Source organism: Taudactylus pleione, unplaced genomic scaffold, assembly GCF_031769625.1.
Source record: "Taudactylus pleione unplaced genomic scaffold, aTauple2 ptg000256l, whole genome shotgun sequence".
Lineage (NCBI taxonomy): Eukaryota > Metazoa > Chordata > Amphibia > Anura > Myobatrachidae > Taudactylus > Taudactylus pleione.
This window is the reverse complement of record NW_028284658.1, coordinates 9,684,058-9,696,358: the sequence shown is the minus strand read 5'-3', so window position 1 is coordinate 9,696,358 and position 12,301 is coordinate 9,684,058. Positions and strand designations below refer to the sequence as shown.

The 12,301-nt window shown below is 40.8% G+C and overlaps 1 protein-coding gene across 1 annotated transcript in view; it reads left to right on the top strand.

Annotated features, from left to right (window-relative positions):
* ITCH (itchy E3 ubiquitin protein ligase) overlaps positions 1-12,301 on the top strand; it is an 82,361-nt gene that overhangs the window by 25,232 nt on the left and 44,828 nt on the right. Inside the window, exons 2-3 of the mRNA XM_088480642.1 lie at positions 10,163-10,255; positions 10,786-10,927. Of these exons, the coding sequence (XP_088336768.1) occupies positions 10,186-10,255; positions 10,786-10,927 (212 nt within the window). The 5' untranslated portion in view covers positions 10,163-10,185. The remainder of the gene's footprint in view (positions 1-10,162; positions 10,256-10,785; positions 10,928-12,301) is intronic.

Genomic DNA, 12,301 nt, shown 5'->3' with positions numbered 1-12,301 from the left:
TGTAGCTCTGACAGAGTGACTAACGAGTTCTTGGTCACCTCCCTGACTAGGGCCCTTCTCCCCGATCGCTCAGTTTAGATGGCCGGCCAACTCTAGGAAGAGTCCTGGTGGTTCCAAACTTCTTCCTTTTATGGATGATGGAGGCCACTGTGCTCATTGGCACCTTCAAAGCAGCAGATATTTTTCTGTACCCTTCCCCAGATTTGTCCCACGAGACAATCCTGTCCCGGAGGTCTACAGACAATTCCTTGGAAGTCATGCTTGGCTTGTGCTCTGACATGCACTGTCAAGTGTGGGACCTTATATAGACAGGTGTATGCCTTTCAAAATCATGTCCAATCAACTGAATTTACCACAGGTGGACTCCAGTTAAGTTGTAGGAATATCTCAAGGATGATCAGTGGCAAAAGGATGCACCTGGGCTCAATTTTGAGCTTCATGGCAAAGGCCCTGAATATTTATGTACATGTGATTTCTTAGTGGTATTTTTTTTTTATTTTATTTTTTTTAATTAAATTTGCAAAAAACTTTTTACACGTTGTCATTATGGGGTATTGTGTGTAGGATTTTGAGGACAAAAATGAATTTATTCCACTTTGGAATAAGGCTGTAACTTAACAAAATGTGGAAAAAGTGAAACCTTGTGCACTGTAAGTGTTGCCCAAACCGCTAGTTGCCTTTACTCATCCCCACCCGACTGCCAGCACAGTAATGCCTGCTCTTACCCCCTCCCTAGCACTGCCTGCACCCTCCTTTACCCCAACTGATCCCTGTCTCAACCACCAGCACTACCCCAACTGCTGCCAGCCTCAAGCTGTTTTTATAAGCGGTGTATGTGCAAGCAATGTGGAGTGGTCTGATGTGATGTGGGGAAGCATATGGGTGCTCAAAAGCATAATTGTGATGGGACCCAGAAACGGTGAAGAATGGCCCCATTTTTATTTTTTTTAGTGAGGGGTCCCTGGGACCCACTTTTTTTTTTCCTCAGCATGATCATTGATTACTACACCATTACTATGAAAATGTATTTCAGCATCTTTTGTTAATCTTTTAATACCCATATGTTTAAATGATTTGTTATTACTTGACGTAAGAACATTTCTTAGCTTCATTTGTTAGCTATGAAGTGATAAAGAAGAGAGAGTAATAGGTTTTTATTGTATAATCTTTTCTGCTTAATACTTGTAGTTTTATCAAAGTGTTTCCATTATCAAAAAGGCATCACTTTAGATTTTCTGTACTTTACATAAGCTGTTCCTACTCGCATGTACTGAGCTTTAGATCCTGCCAGTTCTCATTACTTTACAGTAGTGTTCAGAGCCTTAAAGCTGGGTACATGGCTTACGATGGTGCGACCCAGCGGTGCGGCACGTAATGATAAATTGCGCACACCATACACACTGCACGATTAGCCATATGACATGCAATGCATCGTTACATGCTGCATGTAACTACGCAGCGTTCATTGAATTGTCCCATCTGACATGCGGCACAGCAGATGACACTATTTAGTGAGCGGCTGCCAGGAAAGGTAAATCAGGCGTACACACTACAATGTGTAAGACGGTTCCAAAACTGTCCGCCGTGTCACCCTGGGGTGTCTCGGGACACTTGCAGGGGTGCCTCAGGTTGGTGGTCCAGCACCAAACCAAATCAAATTATTTATGGTCAATGTAATGTAAATAGTTGGACAAAGAAGCACAAACCTGTCCACCACTATATAACCAAACCTAAGGGTGACAGGTAAGCACAATTTACTTCACTACATTTTTTTTCAGAATTCCTCAATAACAAACTTTTGGCTTAGGGGTGCTGTGAAAACAATTCTGATGCACTAGGGCGCCGTGATTCAAAAAAGTTTGGGAACCACTGGTGTGTGATTTATCATTCCGATCCATGCCTTTATGGTGTGTACCCCAGCTTTAGGCTTGTAGCTAGTAGTCGGAGGTGACAATGGACATTTTATTGCAGCTTTTTCTTTTGCAAGCTTTTTTTTCTATTCTCCCTTAATAACCTATCTACATCTGAATTAGAGACCAAGATAAGTGGCTTCAGTTACTGACATTGCTCTGTTCTTGTAACTGTGATTTCCCCCTCCCCTTAATAGTACATGACAGCCCTTACAATGGGTTAGATTCCTTTCTAAATATATGTTCCTCTTCTATAGTGTCTTTTTCTGTCTCCTAGATTTTTTTTGTCTGCTGGAAACTATGGTTTACTTTTTCTGTAGGTCCTGGAAATGCACCATTCTATTTCTGTTTCTGCTTGAGCAGTTCTGATAGCTAACTTTTAAATATCCAACCTGGATTCAGTGGTATGTTCCATGCATGTGTACACAGCATGATTTACATGCCAGAATACCTGAGACCGTTTATTATATCCCAGGTTGACTTTTCCTGTTCACTCAACTATTTTCAAGTCAACCAATATCTCAACGGAGAATATGGTCCTAACTATTTATTTATTTATTTATTTATTTATTACCAGTTATTTATATAGCGCACACATATTCCGCAGCGCTTTTTACAGAGAATATTCAGCCATTCACATCAGTCCCTGCCCCATTGGAGCTTACAATCTATATTCCCTACCACATGCACACGCACATACACACTAGGGGTAATTTTGTTAGGAGCCAATTAACCTACCAGTATATTTTTGGAGTGTGGGAGGAAACCGGAGTACCCGGAGGAAACCCACGCAAGCACAGGGAGAATATACAAACTCCACACAGTTAGGGCCGTAGTGGGTATCGAACCAACGACCTCCGTGCTGGGAGGCAGTAATGCTAACCATTACACCGTCTGTGCTGCCCCAGTTGTTACCAAAACTTTAAAAGCAAATCCACTTCAAATAAGAGCCTCTAGTTGGAAATGAGAATAAGGAGTGAACCAACAAAGAAAGCTTCTAGCTTAGGAGGAACAGCAGATGTCTGCTGCAGCATTTCATGTTACAGACAAAGATTTACCTCCATACCACAAAATGATGGGACCGGATGAGAAAAACTGGAGCACCAGATGTAACAGGCCTATTAATATCCAGGCAGTAAAATGTACAAGGGAAATCAGAGTATTTTCCTTTTTCAGCACTCAGTGTTACAGAGAACAACTTTCCACAAATATATTGAGCAGCCACATTTAATGGTTTTGAAATTTGGATATGAATTTCTCAAAAGCGAGTGAGTATCAGACTATCATTAAATGTCTAATATAGATAAAGAAGAACTCCAGTTATTTATTATAGCGTTTTAATAATATTTATTTAATGGAACTAAAACTACTACTCCATATATCCTTGATTTTCTACTGCACAGATGTTTTTCTGAGAACAAAATAAGAAGAATTGATCGGTCCCATCTGTTGGATTTTTTTGTGGCTCTATTGTAACTCCGTTTAATACTTTGAGCATTAATGGGTGCACCATTTGTACCTATGGCTGAGAGCCTTTTAAGATTGAACACTCTATGCGAAGAGTAATGGACTTGGATTTGCCAGCAGTGAGCCGAATCATTCATCAATATTGCAGTGATAGAATATTCCAATACGGTGTATACCAGATGGTACATGGTTCTACTAAATTACACTCTTCATATCCTCAAGTTTCCAATATATGCTTCAGGAATTGTGGCCACAGTGGTTCTTTTTTACACATTTGGTAGGAATGCACTCTGGTTTCCAGTTTTTGGGTTGCTGTGCTGGACCAGATTACTCAAATCTCTGTCAGACTGGGACAAAATTAAAACCAGAGGATATTTAATAATGGCCAAACAGTTCACTGAAGCAGTGGCAACCGCTTTGGCAAAGAATGTTAAGGCTTCTGTGACAGAACTATTTAAGACAGCAGGCGGGACATCTGTCCATAATTGTAGTCCTTTTCATTTAATTATCTTATCCTCTTCTAATTCTCTGTTTGGAAACATGTCCTGTAGACAGCCATTTAAATATTTGATTATGCAGCATATGTAGATTTGTGTTCTTATTATCCTCCCTATTGTTTAGCATGGGTGCATCCCATTGTGAAGGCTGTTATGGACTATCGAAGAGTAAGATTATACTGACCGATAATTACATTTCTCTTTTAATACTCCATAGCTGCTCTGGTTGTAAGGGCTGCCATGGTATAATTCGAAGAAGAGGAATAAACTGTTATTTATTTGTCATGTAATATGACCTTGCACCTTTTGCTGGTGGTACAATGTCTGATCATGTACTAGGACCTGAGAGCAGAGGGTACAGGCCACTGTCTATCCATACAAGTGTCTGACTTAATTAAACCAGGTCATTCAATGCTGGGGCTAAACTTGGATTATGTCCACCTGACATTTATGACCACTGTTTAACTGGCAAATGAATGCAAACTGCATAATTTCTGTGATGTTCGTATTGCACTTTCCATAATTTTCCATATTGATCTCTTTAACCCTTTATTTGGCAAAGTTGCACTCAAGTAACATGAATTACATATTATATTTATGCAATAGTGTTTGAGTTTGCATGCTTTCTGTGATAGTGATACTCTCAAGTGTATTCTTTTGTAGCAATCTGCAGATTCAAAATTTAAGTTAGTATCCCAAAATATATATTTTTTTTTTCAGTTGGAATATTCAATACTTGCAAAATAATGGGTTAATTTTAATCCTATTCTTATAGGACAATAGTCTTGTTTTGTTCCACTCACTCAGTATCTGCCAGTTGCCCCATATCATTGATGATTTTGCAGCATATGGCTAGTTTAATTTAGTTCAATTTATTTTGTAACAGGAAGAACAACATTCTCATATATAGAAAGACCTTAGATTATTATGTTAAGGTCATGCACTGTGCAATGTCAGAATCATCCTTCTTTAATACTTGATCTTCGGGTAAGTGCAAATATGGTATGAAAACCTTGCTGCTTTCTGACTTTTCCGCTGATAAAAAATAGTGAGAAACGAGGAGCTGTACAGAACAAAAACTCTAATGTTACATGAGTGCATCTAGTACACAGGTTCTCAAACTCGGTCCTCAGGACCCCAAACAGTGCATGTTTTGCAGGTCTCACAGAACCACAAGTGAAATAATTATCTCCACCTGTGGAACTTTTAAAATGTGTCAGTGAGTAATGAATACACCTGTGCTCCTGCAGGGTGACCTGGAAAATGTGAACTGTGTGGGGTCCTGAGGACCAAGTTTGAGAACCTCTGATCTAGTAGATCAGTGGTTCCCAAACTTTTTTTTTAACCACGGCGCCCTAGGGGGGGGGGGGGTTATCAGCATTGTTTTCATGGAATCCCTAAGCCAAAAGTTTGATATTGAGAAATTCAGATAAGCACAATTTACTTCACTTTAATACTTTACTACTTTTTTAATTTCATCCTTAGGTTCTGTTATGTGGTGGGGAAAGGTTTGTGCTTCTGTTTGTTCACATATTTACATTACATTGACCATAAATTATTTCATTTGGTGCTGGACAACCAACCTGAGGCACCCCTGCAAGTGTCCCGAGGCACCCCAGGGTGCCATGGCGCACAATTTGGGAACCACTGTAATAGACCTAAGAAGCCTGCTATTGTATGATCTGCCCTGCCGACTACAGAAAGGAGGGAAATAGGGTATGCATTCATTTGTGGCGATTCAATTGTTTTGCGCGCCCCTCGCTGTGTGGCCACACGATTGGGTGCCCGACGGAGAAATTCAATTGTTGCTTCGTTGGGATGCTTAAAGCCGTGGGTTGGACACACTTCTCCTCCTGAGGTGCGAGAAGAAAGGTAACGGTGGTTTGAGCGCCCTAACCACTTCTTTTAGACTGGTTTAGCCACTTTGCGAACTAAACCGTGTGCTTTTAGGCACTTTAAATACTAATGGGCCCCCGAATGGAGAAACAATTGAATTGTTCCGTTAGGTGCCTATTTGTATAAAGGCGCCCAGCAGGGGACGCGCACAACAATTTAATCGCCCCCATAATGTAGACTCCAGAATGACGACCTATGTCTTCATCGGAAATAACACCAGGAAAATTACTACATAGACAGATTATTGACATATGAAATATCTACATTCGTTTTAAGAGTTGGGATCAAACTTACCGTAGAATCACATTGTCAACATTCTAACCATGTTGACATTTCATCAGTATCACTGTGCTGAATATCAATCTAGTCAATATCTACATGATCACTGTCAACATAATGGCCGTATCATCATTGTGATGATATGATGAATGTCGACCTAATATACTGACCTCAAGAAATAGATAACATGCCTATCTTGCATCATAAACACTTGATCATTTGTGAGTCTACATGTGGGGATTCCAAACTGATTTATGACATGTTTTGTTTCTGGCACAGTAGGGAAAAACAGAAACCTATCTCACAAATCTAACCCCTGCTCATTAGTTTGTATATTGGATGGTTAATGGGACGATGCGATGAACGACTGCCGTGAACACACAATGGGGCTTACACACTATACGATCTGCGCGATATATTGTTCCAATCAGCATCGGAATGATATATCATAAGATGGATCTCATAGTATTTCCCTAGCTTAAGTTAGTGTTACGGTATTCTGAGACTATGGGCCGTATTCAATTAGTGTGCGAAAAGTCGGAATCCGCGAAAAGTATTGCGAATTACGTCATTTCGCCAGGCGGAAACTTTTCGCCGTATTCAATTGCAAAGACATCGCGTATGCAGAAAGTCAATGCAGTGTAATAGGTGAAAAAGATTCACCTCTGAATAGCAGGCGGAAAAAAGTGCAGAATTGCGGATTTGGGGTGCAAAGGTGGGGAAACCACTTGGCACAGCCCCCCAAAGGATAACTGCGTCTAAAAATCCCCCCAAAAAAGTGAGGAACACCCCAAAAAATTATACATATGCTGTGTGTCAGTTTTGGGACTGGTATTGGGGTGCGGGGCTCTCTGGGCTGATGTGGCTGGACTGCTTCATGGCATCCTAATGTACACTTTTTTTTCACTTCTTTAGTTTGTTTTTTGTATATGTAGCACTTTATACACTTTTTATTATAACCTCCTACTTATGTAGGACTTAACACATAGGCTTTCTTCTTTATTATTCTTTAACCCTCACTTTAAATCTCACACTAGTGTGATGCCATGGGGTGGATCTGCTGAGTTGGCTTGGGGGGTCCCGTGCCCTGTATTTGTTCCTTAGGGGTGTTAGGGACCTGCCTGATAGAGGTCACCTGGACGTGGTGGGCAGGCCCATGATTATGGCCATTATTATGCTAAGAACCTCTTGGATGCAATTTAGCAGTATTATTATTAGGTTCAGCACAGTTAGAGTGCACTACAAGTCTCAACAAGCACCTCACATTGTGCTTAGGGTGTGCAATCTAGGGCAACTCCCCCTATGTACCCCAAAAAATGTCTTTGAAAATGGGGTCGAAAAAGTACAAAGTTGGGGTGCAAACTTTCAAACTAGCGAAATAGACTTTTGGGGGGTCTGCAAGTAGGGGGAAGGTGTTTTGTTGATTGTAGTTGCTTGCTTAAGGTGGGTTTTTCACGATTTTTTACACTTAAGCGACAATAAAATATGCTAGCACCCATTTTCAAGTACCCCAAATTTGGCAGGACTACTTATTTTCACCAATAAATACAGCAAAATGCTGTTCTTCACCACTTGTGCAAAGACGCTAATTAGACGCAATTAACAGCACTTAAGTACCTCAAATAGCTTCAGTAGGGCTATTCGGGGACTTCTATATTGATCCCCAATATTAGTGCATCTTTTGGGGGGTGTTGGGCTGATTTCCCCATTTTTGACAGCACTTTTCGCCTGTTTAAGTTTCGTTGGGTTGCGTTTTCGCGTGTTTTGGAATTCAATACGGTGAATAGCGAGGGCACGCACGAAAACTTTTCATGACTAAAATAGGCGAAGTCGCCAAAGTACGGCAAGCGAAAAAGTATCGCAGGTGCGAAACTATTTGAATAAGGGCCTATATGTCAGACCTTCATTTTCTTATAGTAACAAATTGTGTTATCCAGGATTTGAACACTGCTTCCTATTGTTGTTATTGTAATGGACTTGGTCAACCAGTTCCTAAAACCCAGCAACACACACAAAATATCTAATAAGTAGACAAAACTTACTTTTGTTTCCCACATAGTAGTTTCTGGGGAGAATACATGTGGTTTTTGCCCCCGCCACTAGATGGCTCCCACCGGCAGCAATTTAATTGTTCTGCCATTTGGGCGCCCACACATTTCTGCTTATAGCCTCCTGAGGTGGTGAGCAGAAATATGCGATATGTCCATGGTTTGGGCGCCCTAACAGACTTTAGGCGGGTTTAGCCACTTTGCATGGCTAAACCTGATGCTTTTAGGCACGCCAAAAGTAATGGACCCCCAATCAGAGCAAAAATTGAATTGCTGTGATGGGCGCCAAAGAAAACAGTTGAATTCTCCCCTCTGTATCAACTTTATGCACATGGCTGCATGAAGTTTGCTATCTTCTGGGCAAGTATGAATAATGACTTGTCCTATGACAAGAGCCTAATCACAGTGCTGCTAGATAACCTTCTGTGACAACATAAATGGAGGAATGTATCAACTTGTCAAACAAGCTCATATGAGATATCTGTGTGAGACATCCAGCCCACATAAAAAGAAATGGCATTATTGCAGGATGTACCAAACCAAATTAGAGGGGTACGCTTTTATTGACTTTGTCTTCTCAGGAATGGTGTTTATGTTCATATCTTCACATTGCACATGGCTTTTTTCTCCGTAAGTGTATTATGGATATTTGATCTTTTATTATTTTTTTTATATATACACTGTAATCTATTTTTTAGTATTCGTTATTTGGAATAGAATGGTAAACAAACCCTATTTTGGAGCAAGCTTTTGGCTTTCTAGTCCGATTTCCAAAGAGGAATGTCCTAAAAGAGCATGCTGTTTTTGTCATAAATATCTGTTCCTATTAGTAATTTGATGGAAGTCGGATATTGCGTTCTTCTTTGTTATCTATATAATAAGCAAGGAAGTGTGTGTGTCTGTCTGCTTGTCCTTTATGCACAGATGGAGTTTTGTGCCTAGCGCCCATAAATTTGCCATGGTTGTGTAGTTTGGCTAGAATTAGGTTTTTGCCTATGTTTGAAGTTCTTCTGGGCCATGGAGGTCTACATGGTGCCGACCAAGTAGGCTGTAGAGTCTCTGATTTGAAATTTTGGTTTAAGCAAGTTTGATCAGGATGTCTTCCAGTGCCTAAAACTGATCTGAGGCACAGGCTGATATGTACCAGAGAGCTCCAACAGTAGGGCAGTGAGTCGGAGGATCAACTGTCACACTGCCCCTGCACTGACTGTTACTAATTTCCTCCAAGCACATTTTTCTATGCCATGCACTCTGACTGTTTTGAATGGGGTATATTAGGAGCAGAGTGGGGGCTTCCAATGGGATGCAGTTGTTACGGCCGCCGGTCACAATCCTGACGGCAGAATTCAGAATGACGCGGGACCGAACAAGGTAAGTACGGTCCTCACGTCCTCGTAGCCGCAGGGGGGGAGGGTTACGTTTTTTGCACCCCGGGGGGATTTAGGGCTAGGTACCTTCCCCCCGGGAGGGTTAGGGTTAGGCCAGGGGAAGGGGGGGGGGGGATAGGCACCGCCGGGGGAAGGATAGGGCTAGACACCCCCCCCCCCCCGAGAGGGTTAGGTTTAGGTTGTGGGGAGGTTAGGTTTAGGCACTCCAATAGGAGGGTTAGGAGGAGAGGGGAGGGTTAGGTAGGTTACTTGCCTCCATCGGGATCTCCACTGTTCGGCCTGCCGGCGTCGGGATTTCGACCGCCATGCTCTCGTCTGGCGGTCATTCATACTGATCCCGGCGTCGGGATTTCGACCGCCATGCTCTCGTCTGGCGGTCATTCATACTGATCCCCTTCCAATAGCCTTTTCATTCTGGCTCCTAATGGAAATAGAACTTGTTTATACCTCAGTCTTGAGGTAAGTGTCTAAATACTCTATATAATTGGATAGATAGGTCATTTTCAGGGCTAAAACCATGTTAGCAAACAGTGTGGGCCTTTTCAGGATTATTGTAATGGGGTTATAGGTGAGGACAATTTAAAAAATGAAGGCTGCATTTTCAACCTGGACAACGTCTGATATCCCAGCTAGTCTGAAATAAACCACTTTATTGCAAACCTCTGTTCTCCCTGCAGGCACACAACTTTGAAGAGGGGAAATGGATGTTGTTGCATTAAAACCAGCAACAGTAAATGGCTTCACCATGAAATCGCAGCTACAGGTTACGGGTAAGTACACCTATTTAAACTTTGCTTTTTTCCACACCACAAGTTCCAGTTTGTTTAGAAGGAAGTTGTGCAATTAGAACGATAACATCTAGTAATCAGTGCATGGACAGAATGTTAAAGACATTGGATGTATGATTCATGAAGGAACATAGTCCAGAATGTGGGTTAGTCTAGTTTAAATAAATAGCACTGGATGTATATTTTTCTTTTGGTTTAATGGCTTAAATTATCCATTGTGTTTGTGTACTGTAAAACATCAATTCTAGTTTAGATTTTGCCTGTTTAGTTGGAATAGTACTTTGGCATTTTATTAATATGAAATCAGTCCATTTCTATTTTTTTTCTTATTATTCAGTATGACATCAAATCACTTTTTTTTAACACCCTTCTATCCATAGCTAGAAAAATGGCGACGTCCACATTGTCGTGAATGTGTGTAACACTGGAAGAGTTTTAAATATTTTGTTGTTTTCCAGTTAATTCTATTCATTTTAAAACCATCAAAGAATGATGTTCTCTATCTGATCTAGTTATATCCGCTAAGCTCAAAGACAGCCGAAAGAATTGGTTTGGTCCAAGTCCATATGTGGAAGTGTCAGTTGATGGACAATCAAAGAAAACAGAAACCCGGAATAACACCCATAGCCCAAAATGGAAGCAGCATCTGACAGTGTAAGTGATGATCCACAGGTAGGGAGGTTACTTAATTCTTGCACAAAAAATATTTTAAATCCCGCACCAGTATATAATATATAAATTACTGTTTATGTTATTAATGCGGTGGGTATGTATGGGATATCCACTCAGTCTTTAATGAATTACTATCAGATAATATTGTGCCCTTCAATTCAGGGAATTACTATAATACCAAGAAATCATTTAATTCCTTTAACTGAGGTACCACCAACACACATCAATGCAAACACAAAAAGGGGGAGAGAAAGTGGAATATTTTATATGGTGCACTTTATCGTAATTATACAACCCACATATTTTCATAATACAATTTTATTGTTTAAAACTACTATAATTTTTATTAATCCATTGTTAAAAATATTTGTTTGTAGGGTCCCATAGATTAGGCAAAATGTTAAAATATGGAAGAAATAAAATATAGAAAGATACGTGTATAAAGAAGAAAACTTTAGATGTGTTTCTAAAACTTGGTTTATGTATATTTATTTCACGTGAGGATTGGCTTACCAAATCTCTGTGGTTATTGTTATAATACTACTGTGGTATCAATTGTCTACCATCTAATTCATCTGCAGTCAGGCTGCATAGGGTCACAGACGGTGTAATGGTTAGCATTACTGCCTCACAGCACTGAGGTCGTGGGTTCGATACCCACTACGGCCCTAACTGTGTGGAGTCTGTATATTCTCCCTGTGCTTGCGTGGGATTTCTCCGGGTGCTCCGGTTTCCTCCCACACTCCAAAAATATACTGGTAGGATAATTGACTCCTAACAAAATTACCCCTAGTGTGTATGTGTGTGAGCATGTGGTAGGGAATATAGATTGTAAGCTCCATTGGGGCAGGGATGGATGTGAATGGTAAGATATTCTCTGTAAAGCGCTGCGGAATATGTGTGCGCTATATAAATAACTGATAATAATAATAATACTTGGAGCAATAGCAATACTTGGAGCTTGTGGACAAGGCCATATTCTTCCTGCCCACACTACTTTAAGTTCTACAGCTTTAATGGATCATGAATGGCACAATGAGGATTATGTCTGTCTTTATTTACAGTGGAATACAGCATACATATTTTCCTTTGCATATTATAAAGGAAAGGGATGAGGGGAGGCTGGTTTGGGAACACACACTTTGGGGATAAATTTACTAAGCTCGAATGAATTCGAATGCGGCTAAATCGCATGTTAAATGCATATTCTGAATTTACTAAAGGCTAAACTCTGCCGACAATACCTGTAATCATCTGAACAACTCGGCAGCCGGGGATAGCCTCGGGCTATCCGCCTAGGCCTGGGGTGCCATGGAGAGGGGGTCCCCAGGGATTCCTGGCCTGGGCCGACTGGTT